The sequence below is a fragment of the Meriones unguiculatus genome, chromosome 20, assembly GCF_030254825.1.
Source record: "Meriones unguiculatus strain TT.TT164.6M chromosome 20, Bangor_MerUng_6.1, whole genome shotgun sequence".
Classification (NCBI taxonomy): Eukaryota; Metazoa; Chordata; class Mammalia; order Rodentia; family Muridae; genus Meriones; species Meriones unguiculatus.
The window spans coordinates 57,479,659-57,498,821 of NC_083367.1; the positions used below are offsets into that span (position 1 = coordinate 57,479,659).

The 19,163-nt window shown below is 38.5% G+C and overlaps 1 protein-coding gene across 18 annotated transcripts in view; it reads right to left on the reverse strand.

Moving 5' to 3' along the window:
• Afdn (afadin, adherens junction formation factor) overlaps window positions 1-19,163 on the reverse strand; it is a 120,731-nt gene that overhangs the window by 42,408 nt on the left and 59,160 nt on the right. For 14 of the 18 annotated variants that reach the window (XR_009587957.1, XR_009587956.1, XM_060373329.1 and 11 more), the window contains 10 exons: window positions 18,629-18,698; window positions 15,556-15,674; window positions 10,962-11,023; window positions 10,653-10,858; window positions 8,898-8,918; window positions 8,019-8,164; window positions 7,639-7,733; window positions 6,337-6,602; window positions 4,849-4,992; window positions 2,181-2,379 (listed from right to left, as the gene is read on the reverse strand). Coding sequence is in view for 16 of the 18 variants with exons in the window: in XM_060373329.1 (XP_060229312.1) it covers window positions 2,181-2,379; window positions 4,849-4,992; window positions 6,337-6,602; window positions 7,639-7,733; window positions 8,019-8,164; window positions 8,898-8,918; window positions 10,653-10,858; window positions 10,962-11,023; window positions 15,556-15,674; window positions 18,629-18,698 (1,328 nt within the window). In the remaining 2 variants the exon portion in view is untranslated. The remainder of the gene's footprint in view (window positions 1-2,180; window positions 2,380-4,848; window positions 4,993-6,336; window positions 6,603-7,638; window positions 7,734-8,018; window positions 8,165-8,897; window positions 8,919-10,652; window positions 10,859-10,961; window positions 11,024-15,555; window positions 15,675-18,628; window positions 18,699-19,163) is intronic. The other 4 variants (XM_060373336.1, XM_021644007.2, XM_060373333.1 and 1 more) reach the window with 1 other exon arrangement.

Sequence of the window (19,163 nt, forward strand, 5' to 3'; positions counted from 1 at the left end):
GTTCTTTAATCAGCTTACAAAGAATAGAGTGCGAACAATTAAGAAACACTGATGTCATAACACTCAACACATTTTATACCTTTAAAGTCATCTGTATGCTAGGCTGCATGAACTATAAACATCCAACATGTATGAAATAATGTATAGATGCCAAGAACAGAATGAAATACCACATGGTCTAAAACTATCCAAGAGAGCCTACGGGAATATGTGAAGGAAAATCTTCATCAAGTTAAGACTTCACTGTCTCCATACTGGCAATATCTATGGCACACATAACAAAACTGGCACACTATAAATTATGTCCATTTGCAAAGTCATAGCAGATTAGTCTCCTGGCTTACTTACTTATAAGACATTAATTAAAATGTTTCTGAGTGCTCAGCATGAAGCATGCCCAGGTGAGTACAGACAGGAGTGAGGAAGCACAGCCAAACCTAAGCTACAGTAACCCAGCACTATGAAGACAGGGTACTCACTCTCACTGTGAAGAGCACACACTCAGACCACCCCTGGGAGAACACTTAGACCCTCCCTGAAAGGTAGTGTATTCACTTTCACTGAGAAGATAACACATACAACACGCACACATGTGGGTGTGACCATGCACACCCCTTCACTGGGAAGGCCAATGCTCAAACCCCTTTATAATGAGCTAGCATCCTAGTCGGTGGCTCTGCTTATAGCCTTGATGGAAAACCCTCTGCAAGTATCTCTAGATATGTGGCCTCTCTCAAGAGCAGCTTGACAGTGTCAACAGAAGTCAGTAATACGTAAAACTCACTCCTGGGGACACTGTGCCTACTGCTTGAAGGCTACCATTTCAACCTGATCTGCTGAGAGGTGAAAAGAGAAAAAGACAGCTTTACGTGGCTCTATAACAAACAGTCAAGTAGCTCTACTGTGTTCCTCATGCTGGGACCAGGGGCAGTGTTTCCACAGGCTGAAGTTCTGCCACTAGAGAGGGATGCTTACAGTGTTCCAAACTACTGCAGCCCAGCTATCTGCACTGTCTGGCCACAGGTTTCCCTGTACCATGAATGAAGGCTCTTCACATCCAAGTCTGTTCACTCTCATTCAAACTTCCCACACAGTTTTCTTAAATGACCTCACCTGTACTTCCCCACTTTGAACTTTGTGTCTCTGAAAAATGTGGGCCTGCAAAGAAAACTAAAGCACAAACTGCTATGCCAACAACAGTTCATGAGAAGAAGGCTTTCAATGTAATGGTCTTTTTTCCCCCACTATACTTTTGAAGATCTAAAACATATTTATTGTGGTGAAGAAGTCACGGAAGGGAAACTATATCTATCTATCTATCTATCTATCTATCTATCTATCTATCTATCTATCTATCTATCTATCATCTATCTATCTATCTATATCTATCTATATATAGTCTATATATATATAGATATATCTATATATATCTATATATATATAGTCTATATATCTATATATCTATATATAGACTAGATAGATAGTCACAGGACCTTTACTCATTTTACTGTTTGTTATTTAATTGAGCTCCTATACGTTTCCTATTCATCTGTTATTCTCCACATCATAAAAAAAAATATAGCAAAATAGAATAAAATTTTGGTTTGTTTTAAAAGCCCAAACTTAAAGAAAAAGCAGTATTATCTTTTAAAATTAATATTCACAAGTAAAACAGTACATCAAAGGTTATAGAAGTAGTCCGGGAAAAGATGGTGCACTGGCCCCAGAATCTAGAGCAGGACACTGGGCACTCACAGAGCTCTCCCAATATAGGCAACCTATACAATCCTCATGCCTCTTGGCCCACTTATAAGGAAAGAACTGAGGCAAGGAGTGACCTGCCCAAGGCAAAACAGCTGTCTGGCAGTGAGCTAGGCTCACTCAGAACCCAGAAAGCCTATGCTGGAGCCACTGCCAGGGGAAAGGTGTAGTCAAAGGTTCTTTGTTATGGCACCATGTGGGAAGACAGCAAGTCTCAGTCAAGGGACACAACACACCCACACAGAGTTTTGTCTGGGCATGTAAGATTTTTCATCTCAGTGAAACTATTCCTGAGTCATAGGAACACAGCCTTCTCAAGAGACCTGGCACAACTCCACAGCCTGATATTCAGAGAGCCAGTTCTAAGCACACTTGAACCCAGCCACAGTTCCAACTGAGGTATGACAAGTGCTATTTACCTCTCTGGCACAGAGGGTCTAAAAATTCTTGCAAACCGTTTGGAATGTTTCTGACGACATCACAAGAATAGCCATCTTCTGGCAAAAGAAAAGGCAGTTGTAGGTCAGGGTCCTCCTCCAGCTGCACATCTCTGCCATCACTGCGGGCAAGCTCATCAGCTGTGTTCTCGGCAACAGCCACGACATTTTCTATGAGATCCTGCAGAAAACAAATGCTGGCTCATCAAGAGATGCTCACTGATAGGAAGTACTTTGTTACCGCATAGACATGACTTTAGGGTAGAGCAACAACAGGGTATATGGAGCCTGCCAACCAGACACATAATACTAAAGGCAGAACAAGAGGTTGATTAACTCCCAACAACTTATAACTTTAAAACATTATTTTACGACAAGATGTTCCTTTTTCCAAAGCAGTTGGTTTATTTGTACAACTCTTTAACACATTGCTATTGTTATGAATAATCATTTTTATAGAACATCTAATACCATAGAGAAAATCTCAAAAAATGAATATGAGAAAAATCACAAAAACAAGCACAAAACACACTGTAAAATATATATGCTTGGAAGTCTATCAATTAGAACTGCTGAACTGGGGTCTATGTATGATTTATATTACAAGATACATTACTAAAACACACACACACACACACACACACACACACACATCAAGGGGTGGGAGTTGTTGAAGAAGAAAACCAAACTGTGTGGCTCACATCTTAATTCTATGATTCATTAAAATGAAGATCCTACGACTTCCATTTTGGAAGAGAGCAGGCCCTCAATGGCAACACTGGGCTCTACCACCAGTTGTTCCACAAAGGGAACAACTCTCTAGGCTCATAATGTCTACTCTTGAAATACTGCACATATTTTGCATATGGTTTCTTTTATAACAATTGTATCACAATATTCACCCACAGTGTCATGGCAACCACAATTCCTTCACTGTAGGAAAGCACTCCTTCACAACACTGTAACATGATTTTTCTGGTGCACTGTACTGCTGAGTGGGTGATTTCCAGTGTTTGGCTGTCTGCCTGTCTTTTGTTGATATAAATTCAATGTGAGCGTCATTTGTCCATTCACTAGCATAGTCTTCTCAACACAGCCGGCTGGGATGGTAGATTAATGGCTTGGCTCTGAAGCACCCTTCTAAAGACTTGTGTGCTGATATAAAGGCTTGCTATCCTATGTTTACAGGTGAGACTTTAAGGAAATGATTAGCCAAAAGGACTCTCATCTTCTTCAATGGATTCATAGTTGGTGAATTCAAAATGTGAATAGGTTATATCATGACGTGGTGGAACTAGAGAAAATTGGGTCTGATTGAAAAGAGGTCACCGGGCAATCTACCTTAAAGATTTTATTTTGCCATGACCCCTCTCCTATCTTTGAATGATTTTTTTTTTCCCACCCTAAGGAGTCCACATACACTCACACCACGGAGCGGATAAAGAACAAAGAAATGATTCCACCCAAGTCTAGCATAGTAAACATTTAAGTGGGATTACTTATCGGAGCACAGGCAACTTAGAAACAGCTATACCACCAAAGAAGAGTTTTTCCAGGCCCCATATTCTCTGATGTTACATTCTTCAGGAGGACAAGAGGTCCTGTGAGTCCTCCCTATATCTCACACAGAATGTTAGTGGGCTCAATCTTGTGTCTTGAAGGACAAGGGTGTTATCAATTGCTCTGATTTTTAAGATGAGCAACACTATGTCATGACCAAAGGACAGAGTGCCCCAATTTCTGTTTCCTGGCTGCAGGAAGGAAACAGCTCTCCTCCGTAGCATTGTTTTTTGCAATGTTGTCAGCCTTTACAGCCCACAATCACGAAACCAGTTGATCGTGGACTGAAACTCAGAAACCCTGAGTCCAAATCTTTCTTCTCCCACACTGTGTCTCAGGTATTGACTTAGGATGAGAGCAGAATAGTGCTCTCTCTATGCATATATATAGATACAATATGTATGTGTGTATGTACATATATACATACATATATATATACACACACATATATATACACACACATATATAAAAACATTATTTTACCATATATATATATATATATATATATATATATATCACATATACATACACACATATATATGTATGTGTGTATAAATACACATACAATGTAGGTGTGTCAATGGGGTACATGATATGGATGGGTCCTTATTACAGAGGGAGATCAGTATTCCCGCAATTTTGGACTCTCTTCTGAATGAGGCTCTGGTTGTTACCAACCAGACACTGATATACAAAATCAAGAAGGCTGCTACATAGTGAAGACTCATGCTCTTGCATGGCAGAGGTGTATGTGGAGTATTAAAAGTATCCTTGTAGCTTCAGTAGCAGCTCTAGTTCTCTGGTATTCAGGCATGGTGGTACGAACTTCAAGTCAACTTCCTTTTTTCTAGTCCTCTCAAAGATTCCCCCCAAGAAGCAGTGCCCTGAATTAAATCATTTCTTGCTTAAAATGCTTATACAGTATCTATTCTTTGTAAGGCTTCAGAGTAAAATGACTTCATATGATAATTTTAGGTAAGTTAACTTACTGCCACATTACTGAAACTTCTTCCCAATTTCCTTTTCTTCATCCCAATTTTCCTGTGCAGACATGCCCACACTTTGTAGTAACGTGAAAATATTCACTTACCGTAGGAATAAAAGGCTCATCAGGTGCACAGTGGTAATTTTGTAATAAGGCTTGAAGTTGCAGAGAATTTAACTTAAAGCATGTGCTATTTATATTTGGAATGTCATCAGGTACATACTTGTCCATGGTAAGCAAAGTAGTAGCCTATTTAAAAGAACAAATATTATGAAGAAAGATAGTAAAAATATTTTTCTTTGAGAAATATCCTTTGAAAAGCTGAGAGTGAATGAAGCTTAGTAGAAGAACTCACACTCAACATCATATATGGAGCCCTGGATTCAAATCCCCAGCACCACAAAACAAAACAAACAAACAAACAAAAAAATCCCTTTGTAACAATTGTAATGCTATTGTAAATCCCTTTGTAACAATAACTTGCTATTTTGGTTTTGAAATACAGGACGCTTTTAAAAAGGCATTAACATTTAGCTACACAAAGTAAACTACAAACATACTTTCGTAGTTCTTAAAAAGCCTCTTGGGTTTACTTTAGTTTCTATGTTTTAATTTGATTCCATTATCAATGTTTATAATGTAATTTTAAAAGTTTCTTTCAAAGTTCGAATTTATACAGCAATCCAGACGACTAATTATAGAAATATGATAGTTTTGCTGATATTTTGATAAAAGTTGAGAACTAACCAGTTTCCTGGGATACTAAATATCTTTAGAGGAGATGAAAGCATAAAACAAAATTTAATATATATATTTTAAAAGTTTTTAATTTCTAAGTTTTGGGGCTGCATGTAACTCATTTCCTTAATTATAAATACTACTTCCTAGACTCTGGTATCTATCTAAAGCTTTCCCTGAGAGCTGTTTAAATAGCAGGCTATGACTTTAGCATCGATAGAGTTAATTACTGCCCATTTTAAAATAATCATTTATCCTTCATTATACGATTTTCTAAAATATATCTTGATGACCTCACGAAAAAGAACACTTCAGTGACATTTCTATCCTACTGTTTATACACCTTGTTGTAGGGTAAACAGTGTCCTTGAGATTCTGATGTTGGAGGCCTGAATACTACAGAGAAGGACCCTGTTCATATACAGTTGGTTAAAAGGAGGCCAGTTTTACTGGTGTACTCGTACAAACCGGACACTTGGACAGGCGCATACCCAAGAATGCCAGGTGAAGACTGTGGCAAAGACCGGCCAAGGAGTGCCTAAGTTGGATGTAAACCCCCAGAGGCTGGAAGAACCGATTTATGCTCTAGTCCCTCAAAAGGCAGTCACCTCAGCCAGCACTTTGATTTCAACCTCCGGTTCCCAGAAGTGGGAGACAGTGACCTTGTGCTAAGACATTTCGTTTCAGCTGCTTTGTCACAGCAGCCCAAAGCATTGCTTGATGGCATGCAAATAAGGAAAATACTGACTTTATCAACCCAAATTCTTTCCCATCATAGAAATCTAGAATTCACCACGAAATAATTAACAGGGAAGAGGAAAAACAAGAAGATTGGGCACAACCAACTGTACACACCTGCACAATCCTGCTTAAGTGACAATCTGCTGCCAGCTCTAGCCCTTGCTTCTCTGCCCAGGCTTCAATATGCCCTAACTGCTGGCGGATAATTGCTCCCCAGTAATGGGAACACAGGCCTGAATCTGGGTCAGTCACCAATCTGTTGAACAGCCACATATTGATAAAATGGAAAAGCTGAGAGAAGAGCTGGATGGTCAAGGCAGCATTGACTCTGCAGCGCCGCAGCAAGGACATGGCTCCTGTGAGTGTATGCAGCACATCATCTGTTCAGGACATGGAATAAAAAGTCAGGGACCAAATTGTAATTGCAGAAACTTCTGAGTTATACCAACTTTAAACAAACGTAGCCACTGCAACTAACAAGGGCTGTCAAACCAGTTATAAATGCCAAATTCAAACAGGAAGCAGTTATGTGGTCTTAAACTGTACAGTTACTAAGTAACCACAATTCACACATAAATTTACCTAAAAGACTTTTACAGAATTATAACCAACATAGCAAAGCAAATGTGAAAATTATTCATAAATCTATAAGACAGTTCCTTAGAAGTTATTTCAAAGACTGCCAAATCCAGTAAGACATTCATTTAAGAAAAAGCCTTGCTGCTCTTCCAGAAGACCCAAGTTCGTTTCCTGGCTGCAAGTATTCCAACTCTAGGTGCTCTGATGCCCTCTTCTGGCCTCTTTGGGTACTGACACCCACAGCATATACTCACACGAACACGTAACATAAAAATAAAAAAACTCTTAAAAAGAGAAACCCACTCGGTACAATATATTCAACATTAAGATAAACTTAAGGGCTGGAAGAGGGGGCTTGCAAAACACCGAGGTTCAGTTCTCAGCACCCTACATGGAGTAAGAGGTATCTATAAGTAGCTCTAGGGAATCCATGACCTCTTGAGTCCTCTGTGGGTACTAGACACACACATACATGTAGCCAAATACATAATAAAATAAAATAAAATAAAACATAGGCCCTTAATAGAGTGGCACAGCAGAAGCTTGCTGGCTTATAACGCAGAGGCTAGTGACAGCAAGTTCAACTCCCAGCACACACATGGCAGCTGACTGACTACAGTCTGTAATTACAGTCCCAAGGATCTGAGACCTTTTTCTGGTCTCTGTGGATCACATATGGTTACACAGACATATATGAAGGCAAAAGAAACACATTAAAAATGAAGGAAGGAAGGAAAGAAGGAAGGAAGGAAGGAAGGAAGGAAGGAAGGAAGGAAGGAAGGAAGGAAGGAAGGAAGACCAAGTGAAATGTTTGGGGAAGACACAGAAGACCCTAACCTATTTTTGGTCTTTGCAGACTGTTCTCCTCAGGATCATCCAGAAAGGCTGGCATGTAGTTATTAAGTTCTGACTGAAGACAGTGAACCAAGTACCTGAAAATACATAAACAATTTTAATAACTTTAGCAAGATGCACAAGTAGTGTTAACACTTGTTACCATGAGACAGTCTGTTTTCTTTAAGAATACTTAACACTAAAAGTAACAAAAATTGTACTCTAGAACACTTGAAACAGTTCCAGAATACAATGCTCTCAAGTCAACACACTCTCCTGTGCTTCACGGTAAACATCTTCAATTAAGTTGAGTAAAAATCTTTAATATTAATTTTGAAAACAGAACATGCAACACATAATTCTTTCTAGAATGTGCCTCTTACTTAAATGCCATCTGAACCAAGTGTGCTAACACATCCTGGGCATCTAGTGTGATCCGACTAAGGTCTCGGTCCTGCTTGATGAAGTTGAGGAGTTCAGATGCATTTGCCATCCAGAAAGCAAGCGCTCCTGCAATGTTCTTTTGTTTCTGTGGACAGAAAACATTTCCATAAACAATGCAAGACATTAGAAAAATTAGAAATAAACAGGAATGCTCCTGAAAAGCTGAAGATAGACCAGTACCTTCCCATCTTCACCAGATATTTACCACAGATACCAGATACTTGCAAAGAAATTTAGGTACATGAGGAGCAATGGGAAACAAATAACCATTGCAATATCTCAGGATTTATGTACATGGACAAATTGGGCTAATTATATATAATTTGCAGACTGAGTAGAGAATGGAGAGGTTGTGTATTCCCAAACCAAATTGTAGATTATGCATTATCTGGTAATCTGTGTAGCAGACACATATGTATCCATGGTTACCCACAGCCACCCTGATACTTGTAGTCACTGGCATCAACACCATGCAACTCAGTATCAAGTACTGATCTATCACGTCCTCTCCCGACCACATTTGCAGGCCAGGCAACCTTAGATGAGATCCAAAGAATAGGAACCAAGGATAAATAATAGAGAAGAAACAGAACTTTTGTCATTTCATATCCACACTGAAGTGCATTAAGCAGAAATTATGAAATGCTGATAAAAGTTGCACAGTTGAAAAGGATTTTAGTACTGCATGTTTCAGTTGCTGAATGAGGGTTATGAACTGCTCAGTCCAGTTTTTGTAGGATTGTATTTGTAATGGAAGCAGCATGAGAAACTCAGCTAAGCCAACACAGCTAGGATCAGCTCCCAGCAGTATGTCCTACCTGATCAACCTGGTCTACTTCCTGGAGAAAAACAGACGAGGGGAAATCAAGCAGAACGAGAGAAAGAAACTTGTAAACAATCATGATAGTTTAAAAAAATCAAAACACTAACATGAAGGTACGACATGAGGTACAACACTTAGTTACTCCCAAATTATTTGACATAAAGGGTTAGTTTCATGTTCTTACCATTGACACAATAACTGATTTTTATAGTTTATAAAGAAGATGCCATAATAAAACACAAATGAATAAAATGATCTCTTTAAAAGATAGGCAAAGGAAGGACTTCTACATACTTTAAAATGACATTGTGAGCTAAGTAAAGGAGTCCATTCCCCTGAATTAATTATGAGAATGAGAGTGAAAAGACCAATAGAAACAATCAAAATAAAAGCCAAAATTTTAAAAATGTATAAAGAATTCATGTCACACCTATACTAAAGGGAATAATGTTTTCGGCAGTAGAATCTAAATTACTACTTATTGTGGTAATTCTTTTCTACCACCAATGAGTTTACACTGAACCTACTCTGAAGTTTAAAGGCAGTAGTCAAAGTCCTCATTAGCAGACAACAATGAGGACAAGTTCTCAAAGGCAGTTTGGTGGTACAAATATCAGTCTAAAACAGGCATCCAAATCCACACATGGCAAGAGACAGACAATGACTTTGAATGACAACTGAAAGGAACACGTATGTTTGTTTATATATAAAGTGATGATACCAGAATAACAAAGTATCCAGATGAAATGGCCTTCCTTTTAATCTATTCTTTAGCTTGAATAAGCCCATCAAACTCCTACTGTACTAATCACTCAAATGTGAAAGAAATACGTGTGGAAAACTTTTGGCTTTTAAAAAAACTCTGAAAGTATTAAGACCATCTCAGTTTCCCTCACACTATACTGCCAGAATTTATTTTTAAATCACCAAACCATTTAACCAAAGTATTTAACACTGTACTTTCAGTTTCTTAGTTCAACAGAGGCACTGGTAAGTTAGCAAAACTTTTTAAAATCTGTAAATTTACTTATAACCTTTACAATTAAATCCTCAAATTACCTGCAAATATAGAAAAATTAGTTGTGCCAATTTTATCAACTGTAGATTGTGAGTAGATAAGAGAAACAAACAATCAGAGATTTCTTACCAGGGCATGAGAGAATTCCACCTTAAGTGAGAGGTTTATCCTCAAGCCCATCAATCTACAGATATACTATCAAAAAGACATACATACACAACCGCTCCCACCCAGCACCTCAGCAGGCTCATTAGAAAGCAAGTGCCTGGCACAACCATTAAAAACCTAAGGAAGTCGACACCAGAGCCTGTGGAAAGAGAAGACGGCTATCCTCTTTGCACTGGAGAAACATTCTCGGGTTGAGATATCCATACACACCATAGTGCAAGAGACTACACACTGTGTGTTTCATTTCAATAATTAAAAAAATATATATATATAAAATGACCATCACCTCAGCACCTTTTCAGATTTACTATGTGAAAAAAGTATAATTTTAAGGGTATTTCTCATGATTACTGTTACAACATATGCAGTATCTTCATTTACTGTACAATTTACAGAAAAAAATTTATGTTCTTAATTTCTTTCAACTTTAAAAACTATACATTTTATTTTAAAAAAGAATCCCAGGCTATAGAGGTGGCAAACTTGTAACCAGACCAGAAATGTCACAGAAACTAACAAGATTGGCCACAACCCTCCCAACAGGCTTGCTAGACTGACACTCACCTGAATGACCCCTTCCATCATGCTCACCATCTTGTTGACAACCGCTATGGCCTTGTGTGTACGCTCTGTAGGACTGATGTCGGGCCTGTGCTGGCTGGACAATACATACCGGCATGCCATGTACAATACATATGTAGGTGACAACTTAAAATGAACTGTAGAGCTATTGGTATAGTTTATAATGGCAGATAAAAAAGAATCTTCAGCTGCAAAAAGATTTGAGAAAAGAAAAAAATGAACAAAAAGTATGAGCCATCTGGAGGAAAACAGAACAAGAACTCACTATCAGCAGCATCTAAAGTCACTTACAGCTTTCCCTGAATTCAATGCTGGCAGGCAGTGTCAGCTCAGGCCCAACAGCATCCTGAGTCCTACGAGAAAAAAAGCTGACATCATTTACATGGCCTTAAAATACAGTCAGTAGCTAACAATTCCACCATGCACACCGTGCACATCTCTAAAACTGGTTTGTGTCCACACTGAGTTTTGAAGTGTAGCAGAGCAAACAGCAGTCTCTAAGCCTCTTCTGCTACCTGTTCAAACATTCAGATGAATGGACACAGGGCTGATTCCTTGAAGTACAGACTTCTTTCGTGAGGGCATTATGACACACAATCTGGATTATTAATGAACACTGCATGCTGAAGACAGCTCAGGTAACAGTGAAAAGATACTGCTGGGAGATACCCAAGAGTCCAATCCACAGTGATCTAGAAACTAAGAAAGCATTTCCTAAGAGGTAGACAGCATTTCATCATTCTCTACAGAGAGTTAAACAACTGGTAGGAAGTGAAGGTAGGGTCCTCTGCAAGAAAGACAGGTAGTCTTAGCCAATTAGCATGTCTCTAGCCCCTCAAGTTTTGTTTTAAATCATGTAGTAGTTCCTTTTCCAAAGCTCAAAATAAAGCATGCCTTAAAAAAAAAAAAAAAAAAAAAAAGTCATTCTGTCTACTCATTTTCCCTTACGGTTACATTAATTCCAAGTACTTTCTATTACTTTACCTAAAATCACACAAATAAGAAACTATCAAAAAATTAAACTAAATAATTGGAAATATTATTTAAATTAAGAGCTAGCTAAGTACAGTACCGTGCTAGTGTTTATATATTCCAGGTATTCAGGAGCAAATAAATTAGAAGGCTAAGGACATTTCTATTTCTTTGACAACATTCTTGAAAAGACAGTTCACTACCCAGTGGTGAGGGAAGAAAGCCAAACACTGTTTTGCCAAATTCTTCCTCAGCTGTAAACCTGTACATATGTCTGTGTATCTCCAACAGGCAGCATATACCTCATGCTGTGACTATGACCATGAAACACTTGAAAGTTACCATAAAATACTTAATAAAACTGTTAAATATTTATAAATCCATTGTAGCTCTCCTTATCTTATGGCTAATATCAAGGTCAAATACCCTTGATATATGATTAGGAACATATTATTCTAAGGTAGTTTGTTACTAAATAAAAATATAACCTTCCTTAATATTTCAACATCTTTATCATTTTAGCTCAACTTTAACAGAGATGATTGGGAGTAATTCTTAAAGCTAGAAAACTTGACAATGCCCTCCACACATACACACACACAAGCCTAGGAACTTGTGTTCTCCCTTTCTGCAAACGTCACTGTGAATCACAGTGATTTACAATAGGTTAGAAACATTAAGTCACATACGGACTTAAGCTGAGATGGAACATCACCAACACAGGCCAATATTTCCAAAGCATAATTACTTGTTAATGGCTTTAAAATGAGACTCACTGTCTTTAAAAATATCTCATTCCACTAAGGACAGGCAGATGGTATTAAACTGCCAGGACACAAGATTACTGGACCACTCATTAGTAAGTTAATACAAATAACCAAATAAATTTTGTTTGGAAGGCTAAGAGGATAATTTAGAATAGATTTCTAAAATTTACAGACCAACTAACTGAAATAATTCTTTTCCAACAGCAAAAAGGTTCCTTCTCCTCATTCTCACCTTTGCCAAGCATGAAAAGATGAATAATAAAAAATACTAAGGGACTGGAAAATTAACAGTCCAGAGAGATCACTGCGCAGCCCTGAGGACCAGAGTTGGATCCCAATACCCACATAACACACATATGTATATACATACACACACATACACAAATAAACCTAACAAAAAAGAACAATGTAAATTAACATTAACAAACTACTATCATTTTAAAAGAGAAATTATTTCAATTAAATTATATTCAATTAAATTATAGTCAAAGTATACTCTACTCTATAATTTAACCATGAGTTTAACTTAAGAATTCAGGAAAATACTATCATTTAAACTCACAATTATTTTTATATGGCTCTTATACTAAGTGTATTTATTTATTTATTTATTTATTTTTGAGGCGGAGTCTCACCATAAAGTTCTGGCTGGCCCTGGAAGTGACCTTGTAGACCAGGCTGTCCTCACACTCAAACTCATAGAGATCTGCCTACATCCAGGACTAAAGGTATACACTATCCTGGCCTGGCTGGCAGCCTCATTTTTTTTTTTTTTCCTTTGTTTGGTTTTTCAAAACAAGGTTTTTCTGTGTAGCCCTGGCTATCCTCAAACTCCCAGAGATCTGCCTGCTTCTGCCTCCCAAGTGCTGGGATTAAAAGTGTGCCCCCACCTCCTGGGTACCTTCAAAGATAAACTGTAAATTATTCATTTCACTGTTAAAACAAATTTAGTAGTGAGTTTATTTTAATTGAAAAACATTGTTGGTGATGATTAAAAAATTACTCGAAAAGATGTTTATACTTGCCTAAAATTTTAATTTTAAGCCTAATTATTAAAATGACTCAGATTTTACACTATACCAATTAAATTAAGCACTGCTAATTTCAGCACTGTCACTCTGAAAACTATAGCAGGAATTAGAAGGTTTATGTTTCCATCCTGTCTTAATAGCAACAAACAACATTACTTAGTGTAATTAAAATGTTTAGTATTTGCAAAACACATTAGACCTACCTTACAAAAATTTTTTCTTAAAGGAAATATTTTTTTTTCTTTTTGTTTTTTTAAGACAGGGTTTCTCTGTGCAGCCTTGGCTGTCCTCAATTCACTTTGTAGACCAGGCTGGCCTTGAACTCACAGAGACCCACCTGCCTCTGCCTCCCAGAGTGCTGGGATAACACATGTATGCTACAGCACCAGCCCAGGAAATAATTTTTAATTATCTAAAAATTTTGAAATAGCCACATCTATATTGATATAACAAGAACATATACTTGTTCATATGTTCTTCCTCTCTTCTTCCCACTGAGACTCAGTCACACTTCTCCATCACTATATAGATACACAGCTGTGTCATTACAGTACCAGCTCTTGTCGGATGTGGACACACATGCCTTTAACCTCAGGACTTGGGAGACAGAGGCAGAGGCAGGAGAATCTCTGTACCAGTTTGGCTCACATACTGAGGTCCAAGGCCAGACAAGGTTATATAAGTGAGGCCATTCTCAAACAAACAAATCAAAAAGAAAACCAATACCAATTCAACCACTTCACCATGACAGATACCATAATCTATTACTCTACACCACCAAAACAAGTGCAAACATAGAAAGAGAACTAACTAAATTTTATGACATCTAATAATCACACAACCAAAAAATAGAAAAGAAAAAAAATCTTACATGAACAGTAAAAAACCAAAATTTAAAAAAACCCTGATATTTGCTGGTAACTACATATTTCATTATTGGACTGAAGTTATTAATAATCTTGCTATACACAGTGCCCTCTGCTGGAGGATGGTAAAGTAATAAATGACTTCTTTTTTTATTTTTACTTTTTAAAAACTTATTTATTAAAGTTTATTCACTTTGTATCCCAGCTGTAGCCCTCTCCCTCACCTCCTCGTAATCCTGCCCTCCCTCTTCTCTTCTCCTGCACCTCCCACAGACCACTAATAGGGGAGGTTCTCCTCCCCTTCCATCTGACCCTAGCCTATCATGTCTCATCAGGATTGGCTGCATTGTCTTCCTCTGCAGCCTGGTCAGGCTGCTCCCTTCCCCTCAAGGGGAGGTGATCAAAGAGCCAGCCACTGAGTTCATGTCAGAGACAGCCCCTGTTCTCCTTACTAGGGAACAATAAATGACTTCTTACGGCCTGACTGAGTTGATAATCAACTGTAACCCTAGGCAAGACATCCATTTCTGCCAACCATCAGTTCTGGAGCTCTGTTAAGAACAGAAAAAAAAATGCCTTCTTTAAAAACAGGTCAATACTCTACGCTACCCGCAAACTGTGCAGTTCACTCAGCATTTTCACTGACCCACTGCAGCCTCCAGGGTTCTAAGAACTACAGTGTCACTTAAGAGTAAGCAAATAGGACACAGTCTGCTATAGCACTTAAAACAGTAAATCAGAAACCATAAGATAAGAGATCCTGATTTATTAAGGAAACATATTAAAAAACATAAAAGAAAACAGAAAGCAGAGAAGCTCCATGTCATAAGAAATGAAGCAACAATATATGTAAACTAATTCACCCTCTATTTGCCTCAACAGGGAAACAAACCACATCAGTGAGGGACAGGGAATGTCCTATGTCTTCACTCACACATTTCAGCTCTTATTAGGATTTTGTCTGTTTACGGAAAAAATATGTGAAGACATTTTTGTCTTTACTTCTGGAAATGAATGCAATAGCTCATGTCCTCTACAAAAGGATCGCATATAAAATGTCGTAAGAACTCCCTTTCTCTATATACTGCATAACCTATCCAACTTAAAAGAGCAAGTGAAACTCAGTAGGCCTGTATCAGCATGGCAACACTGTGACAAGTAAGAAATGGAACCACTAAGCATTCTTTCCTTCTGTGAAAGTTTCTCTGCAGAAGTCTCCCTTCCCTCACAGTTAGTCCAAGCGAGGTACCTGCTTTCTCTTCGGCGGTAATCCTGCTCCTGGTCCAGGCGGATCATTGGCTTTACCATCCCTCTCTCAGCTGTGCTGGAGGCAGAGGGCACCCTGTCACTGTCCAGTCGAGTAGTGCTCTGCATCGAGGGAAGCCACAGTGTTAGAATGCCTCACACAGCAGCCAACCCAGCTTTACACTTAGCACTGCAGCAGAAATCTGATGTGGGGCTGCTATGCAGGGAAGGTGAGGAGGAAACAAACCAGGTGATAATTCAGAAAGACTCAGGATATTGCGCCTAGTGTCTTGCCCAGGAGTTCACAGCAGTGAATGCAACAGCGTGAAAACACAACCATTTTGATTTTCAAAGTGCAAGAAATAAACTTTAGCAACAAAATATAAAAACAAAATGATTTTGAAAGACTAGTCACTTTACTTCCCAAAGTTACTATTCACAAAATAGAAGTGGCCAACAAGATGGCACTATTTTAGAATTTAAAACTTTTTTTAAAAATAACCTTATAAACAAACAGTGAGCAATGGCAATGGAAAATAAATTAGGTTTATTTACTTATATTCTAAAAATTCTTTATGTGCTTATATTCTAAAAAACTGCTTCCAAAGTAACAGTATAATGTAGTACGCAAAGGTATGTAAACAGACAAAAGCCTAATAGAGTTGAAACGTGAGTGAAGACAAAGGCACACATACCTCCCTATGACATAAGTACTCTGGAAAGGGTCCAACAATTTTTAATAAGGCTAATCTACAGACTATGAATAATAGATTTTCATTTTCCTTCAATTTACCAAGCCTTCTGTGTTAAGTATACATTGTTATGAGAAAAGTTCTGCTTCACCTCTGAAGTACTTATTCATTTGTATGTGCCAAAATTCTGTTGCAGGGTGGCACTATTCAAAGCACTAGAGGCACAAGAATAATTCATGAAGCAGGATCCCTGAGCTCACAGGCCACATCATCAATTAGCAAGCACAGACACTAGGTAGAAATTACAGTTACACAAAAGCCTCACGCAGAGTAATATGACTGGATGCTGCTCAAGAATGACCTCATCAGAAGGGTGGGCTAAGACAAAAAGGGCCAATTATGTGAAAACAAAGATTAAGACCAAGTACAAGGTGAAAAGAACCTCAGATGAGAGAAGTGGGGCATATAAGAACAGAGTATAAAGGAGGGGCAGACACTACTTACAACACTCTTGGAGGGTGGGAGGGCGGTCATATTGTCAGGAGTTGTATAGGGTTGAAAAGGTAAGAGAGACTCTGGCAGCAGAGCACCAACAGAATCAACTGCATGTTTCTAAATTTCGAGAGCAATAGCAACCAGCAAGGGCTGACCAGAAGCATCCGAGAGAAGCTATTGCTCACATAAAAAGCTAATGAGTCTGAGGCATCTAGAAACTTCACAGCCAGAGAAACAGGACATGAAAGCCTTCATGTAGGAGTTGTGCAAAGGAAAGAAATCAAAGGTAACTTCAGTTGGGCAGCCATGATTGGTGGTATAACTTACTAAAATAAAAATGAAGAGAAAGAATTAAATTTAAGAAAAGAAAAAATAAAAGCCAGGTTTAATTCACCATGTTAAAAGTGAAGTACCTGTCAGTCACCAAACAGAAATCAGTCAAGCCTGAGGATTTCAGCTTGGGAGACCAGGATTAAAGGCACATGTTAAAAGACTGTGAACAATAACAAGTGGTGTAATCCAAGGAAACATGACAAAGTCATCATGGGAACATGCATAAATACAAAAGACAGGGCCCTTGAGCTGACAGCTTAGCTCTCCAATTCTCAGAAGTTAAGTATATATGAGAAAGCGTACCAACAATCCACCTAAAAAGAGGCACCAAGCCACAACTCAGGAAAAAGACAGGGCTGCCCTGGAAGCAGAAGGGTATGTGTCAAGCAGTGGTCACTTTTGTGACAAGAATACAGAAAACACCTTAGAGCACATGAACAGCCACCTCAGATCATGTCTTCAAGAAACTAAGCGAAGTAGCAGAATGGGGTCACAACTGGAGAAATACAGTAAGCTCAATCAGGAGATCCTAGCCGGGCACAGTGGCACATGTATTTAATCCCAGCACTCTGGAAGGCAGAGGCAGGTGGATCTCTGTGAGCTGGAGGCCAGCCTGGTCTACAAAGCAAGCCCAGGACAGCCAAGACTACACAGAGAAACCCTATCTCAAGAAAAGAAAAAAAAAAAATTCTGTGTCATATTTTGATACTGATGAGAATGTTCCAAACTTAGTTACATCATGGTCTCAAAAAAAACAAAACACAAAACTAACAAAAAACACATACGAAGAAGACCTCTTCACTTTAAATCTGGCTCTGACTTGCTTCAATCAATAAAAGGCGGGGAGGGGGAGTGCTACACCAGCCCTGAGCCTAACTCATAAATTACCTTCAAGTTCAAGGTCAATAGAATACTACTTGACTACAAGTTGTGGCTCCTCTCATTTAAGAGTCCTCTGGAAAGAAACTGAAATAGCACAGAGAGGCAGGGCGAATGGTCCCAGGAGTGTGCCCACTGATTCACCTACTAACTGACTACATTCACTTGAGGGACCAGCAGCAAGACCAATAAACCAACTGCCCTAGTAAACTCAAACCAGTTGGCACAATTATCAACAAATGAAGGAGCTGCTGTTTTAGCTCACCAAGGTTTGCAGTGATTGAAATCCAGGAGTAGATCAAAGAGAGAGAAATGACTTGTCTATCAGGAACAAAGTATGACTGATAGAGAAGGCAACAATGGATATCTAGTACTTGTATCAAGGGAGTAAGAAGCAAAAGTACATCATCTCCAGCATGATCTGGCCAATGAGGTTAGTTACACACAGAGCAGCACAGGTAACACACGTATTCTATTTGAAAGAGAAAGTACTACATTCTGACCTCAGAACAAAAGGAGCAGCTAGCTACCTTTCATAATGTACCACTGCATGAACAGATATAGCAGGGCAAACAGAGGATATTGGCCAAGCTGTCTTTACAAAGCAGCTTCTGTTGTTGGGTCTCCTATTACATCGAACCCACAAGATGATCAGGTCATGAATCCAGAACTACCTACCCTGCTTGCTGGCAATGCTGTCCCACTGTGAATATCTCCTCCTAAATCAAAGGTTGTCTCCTGAACGGCTCTATTGAGATGAAAAAGAAACATAAAAATTAAATTTCAATTGATACGGTAGTACTCTTAACACAGCAAGAACAGATGAGTACTCCAATGTTCAAAGATCATTAATAAATTAATTTACTTTGGCACACAGACTTTTAAAAAAATGACAGTAGATATGTGAACTTTTTTATTAGGAGGTATATCAAACACTCTCATGGTCCTGTTTTTAAAACAGTATATTAATAACAAGCAACTGGGGCTGGAGAGATGGCTCTATGATTAACAGTACCAGCTGTTCTGGCAGAGGACCTGAGTTTAGTTCTCAGCACCCACATGGTAGCTCACAACCAGCTATAACTCCAGTTTCAGGAAATCTAACACTCTCTTCTGGCCTCTGTAAGTACCAGGCACACACATGATGCACACACATACATGAAGGCAAAACACACACGTAACTAAAAAAATTTTTTTAAATAATACAAACAAA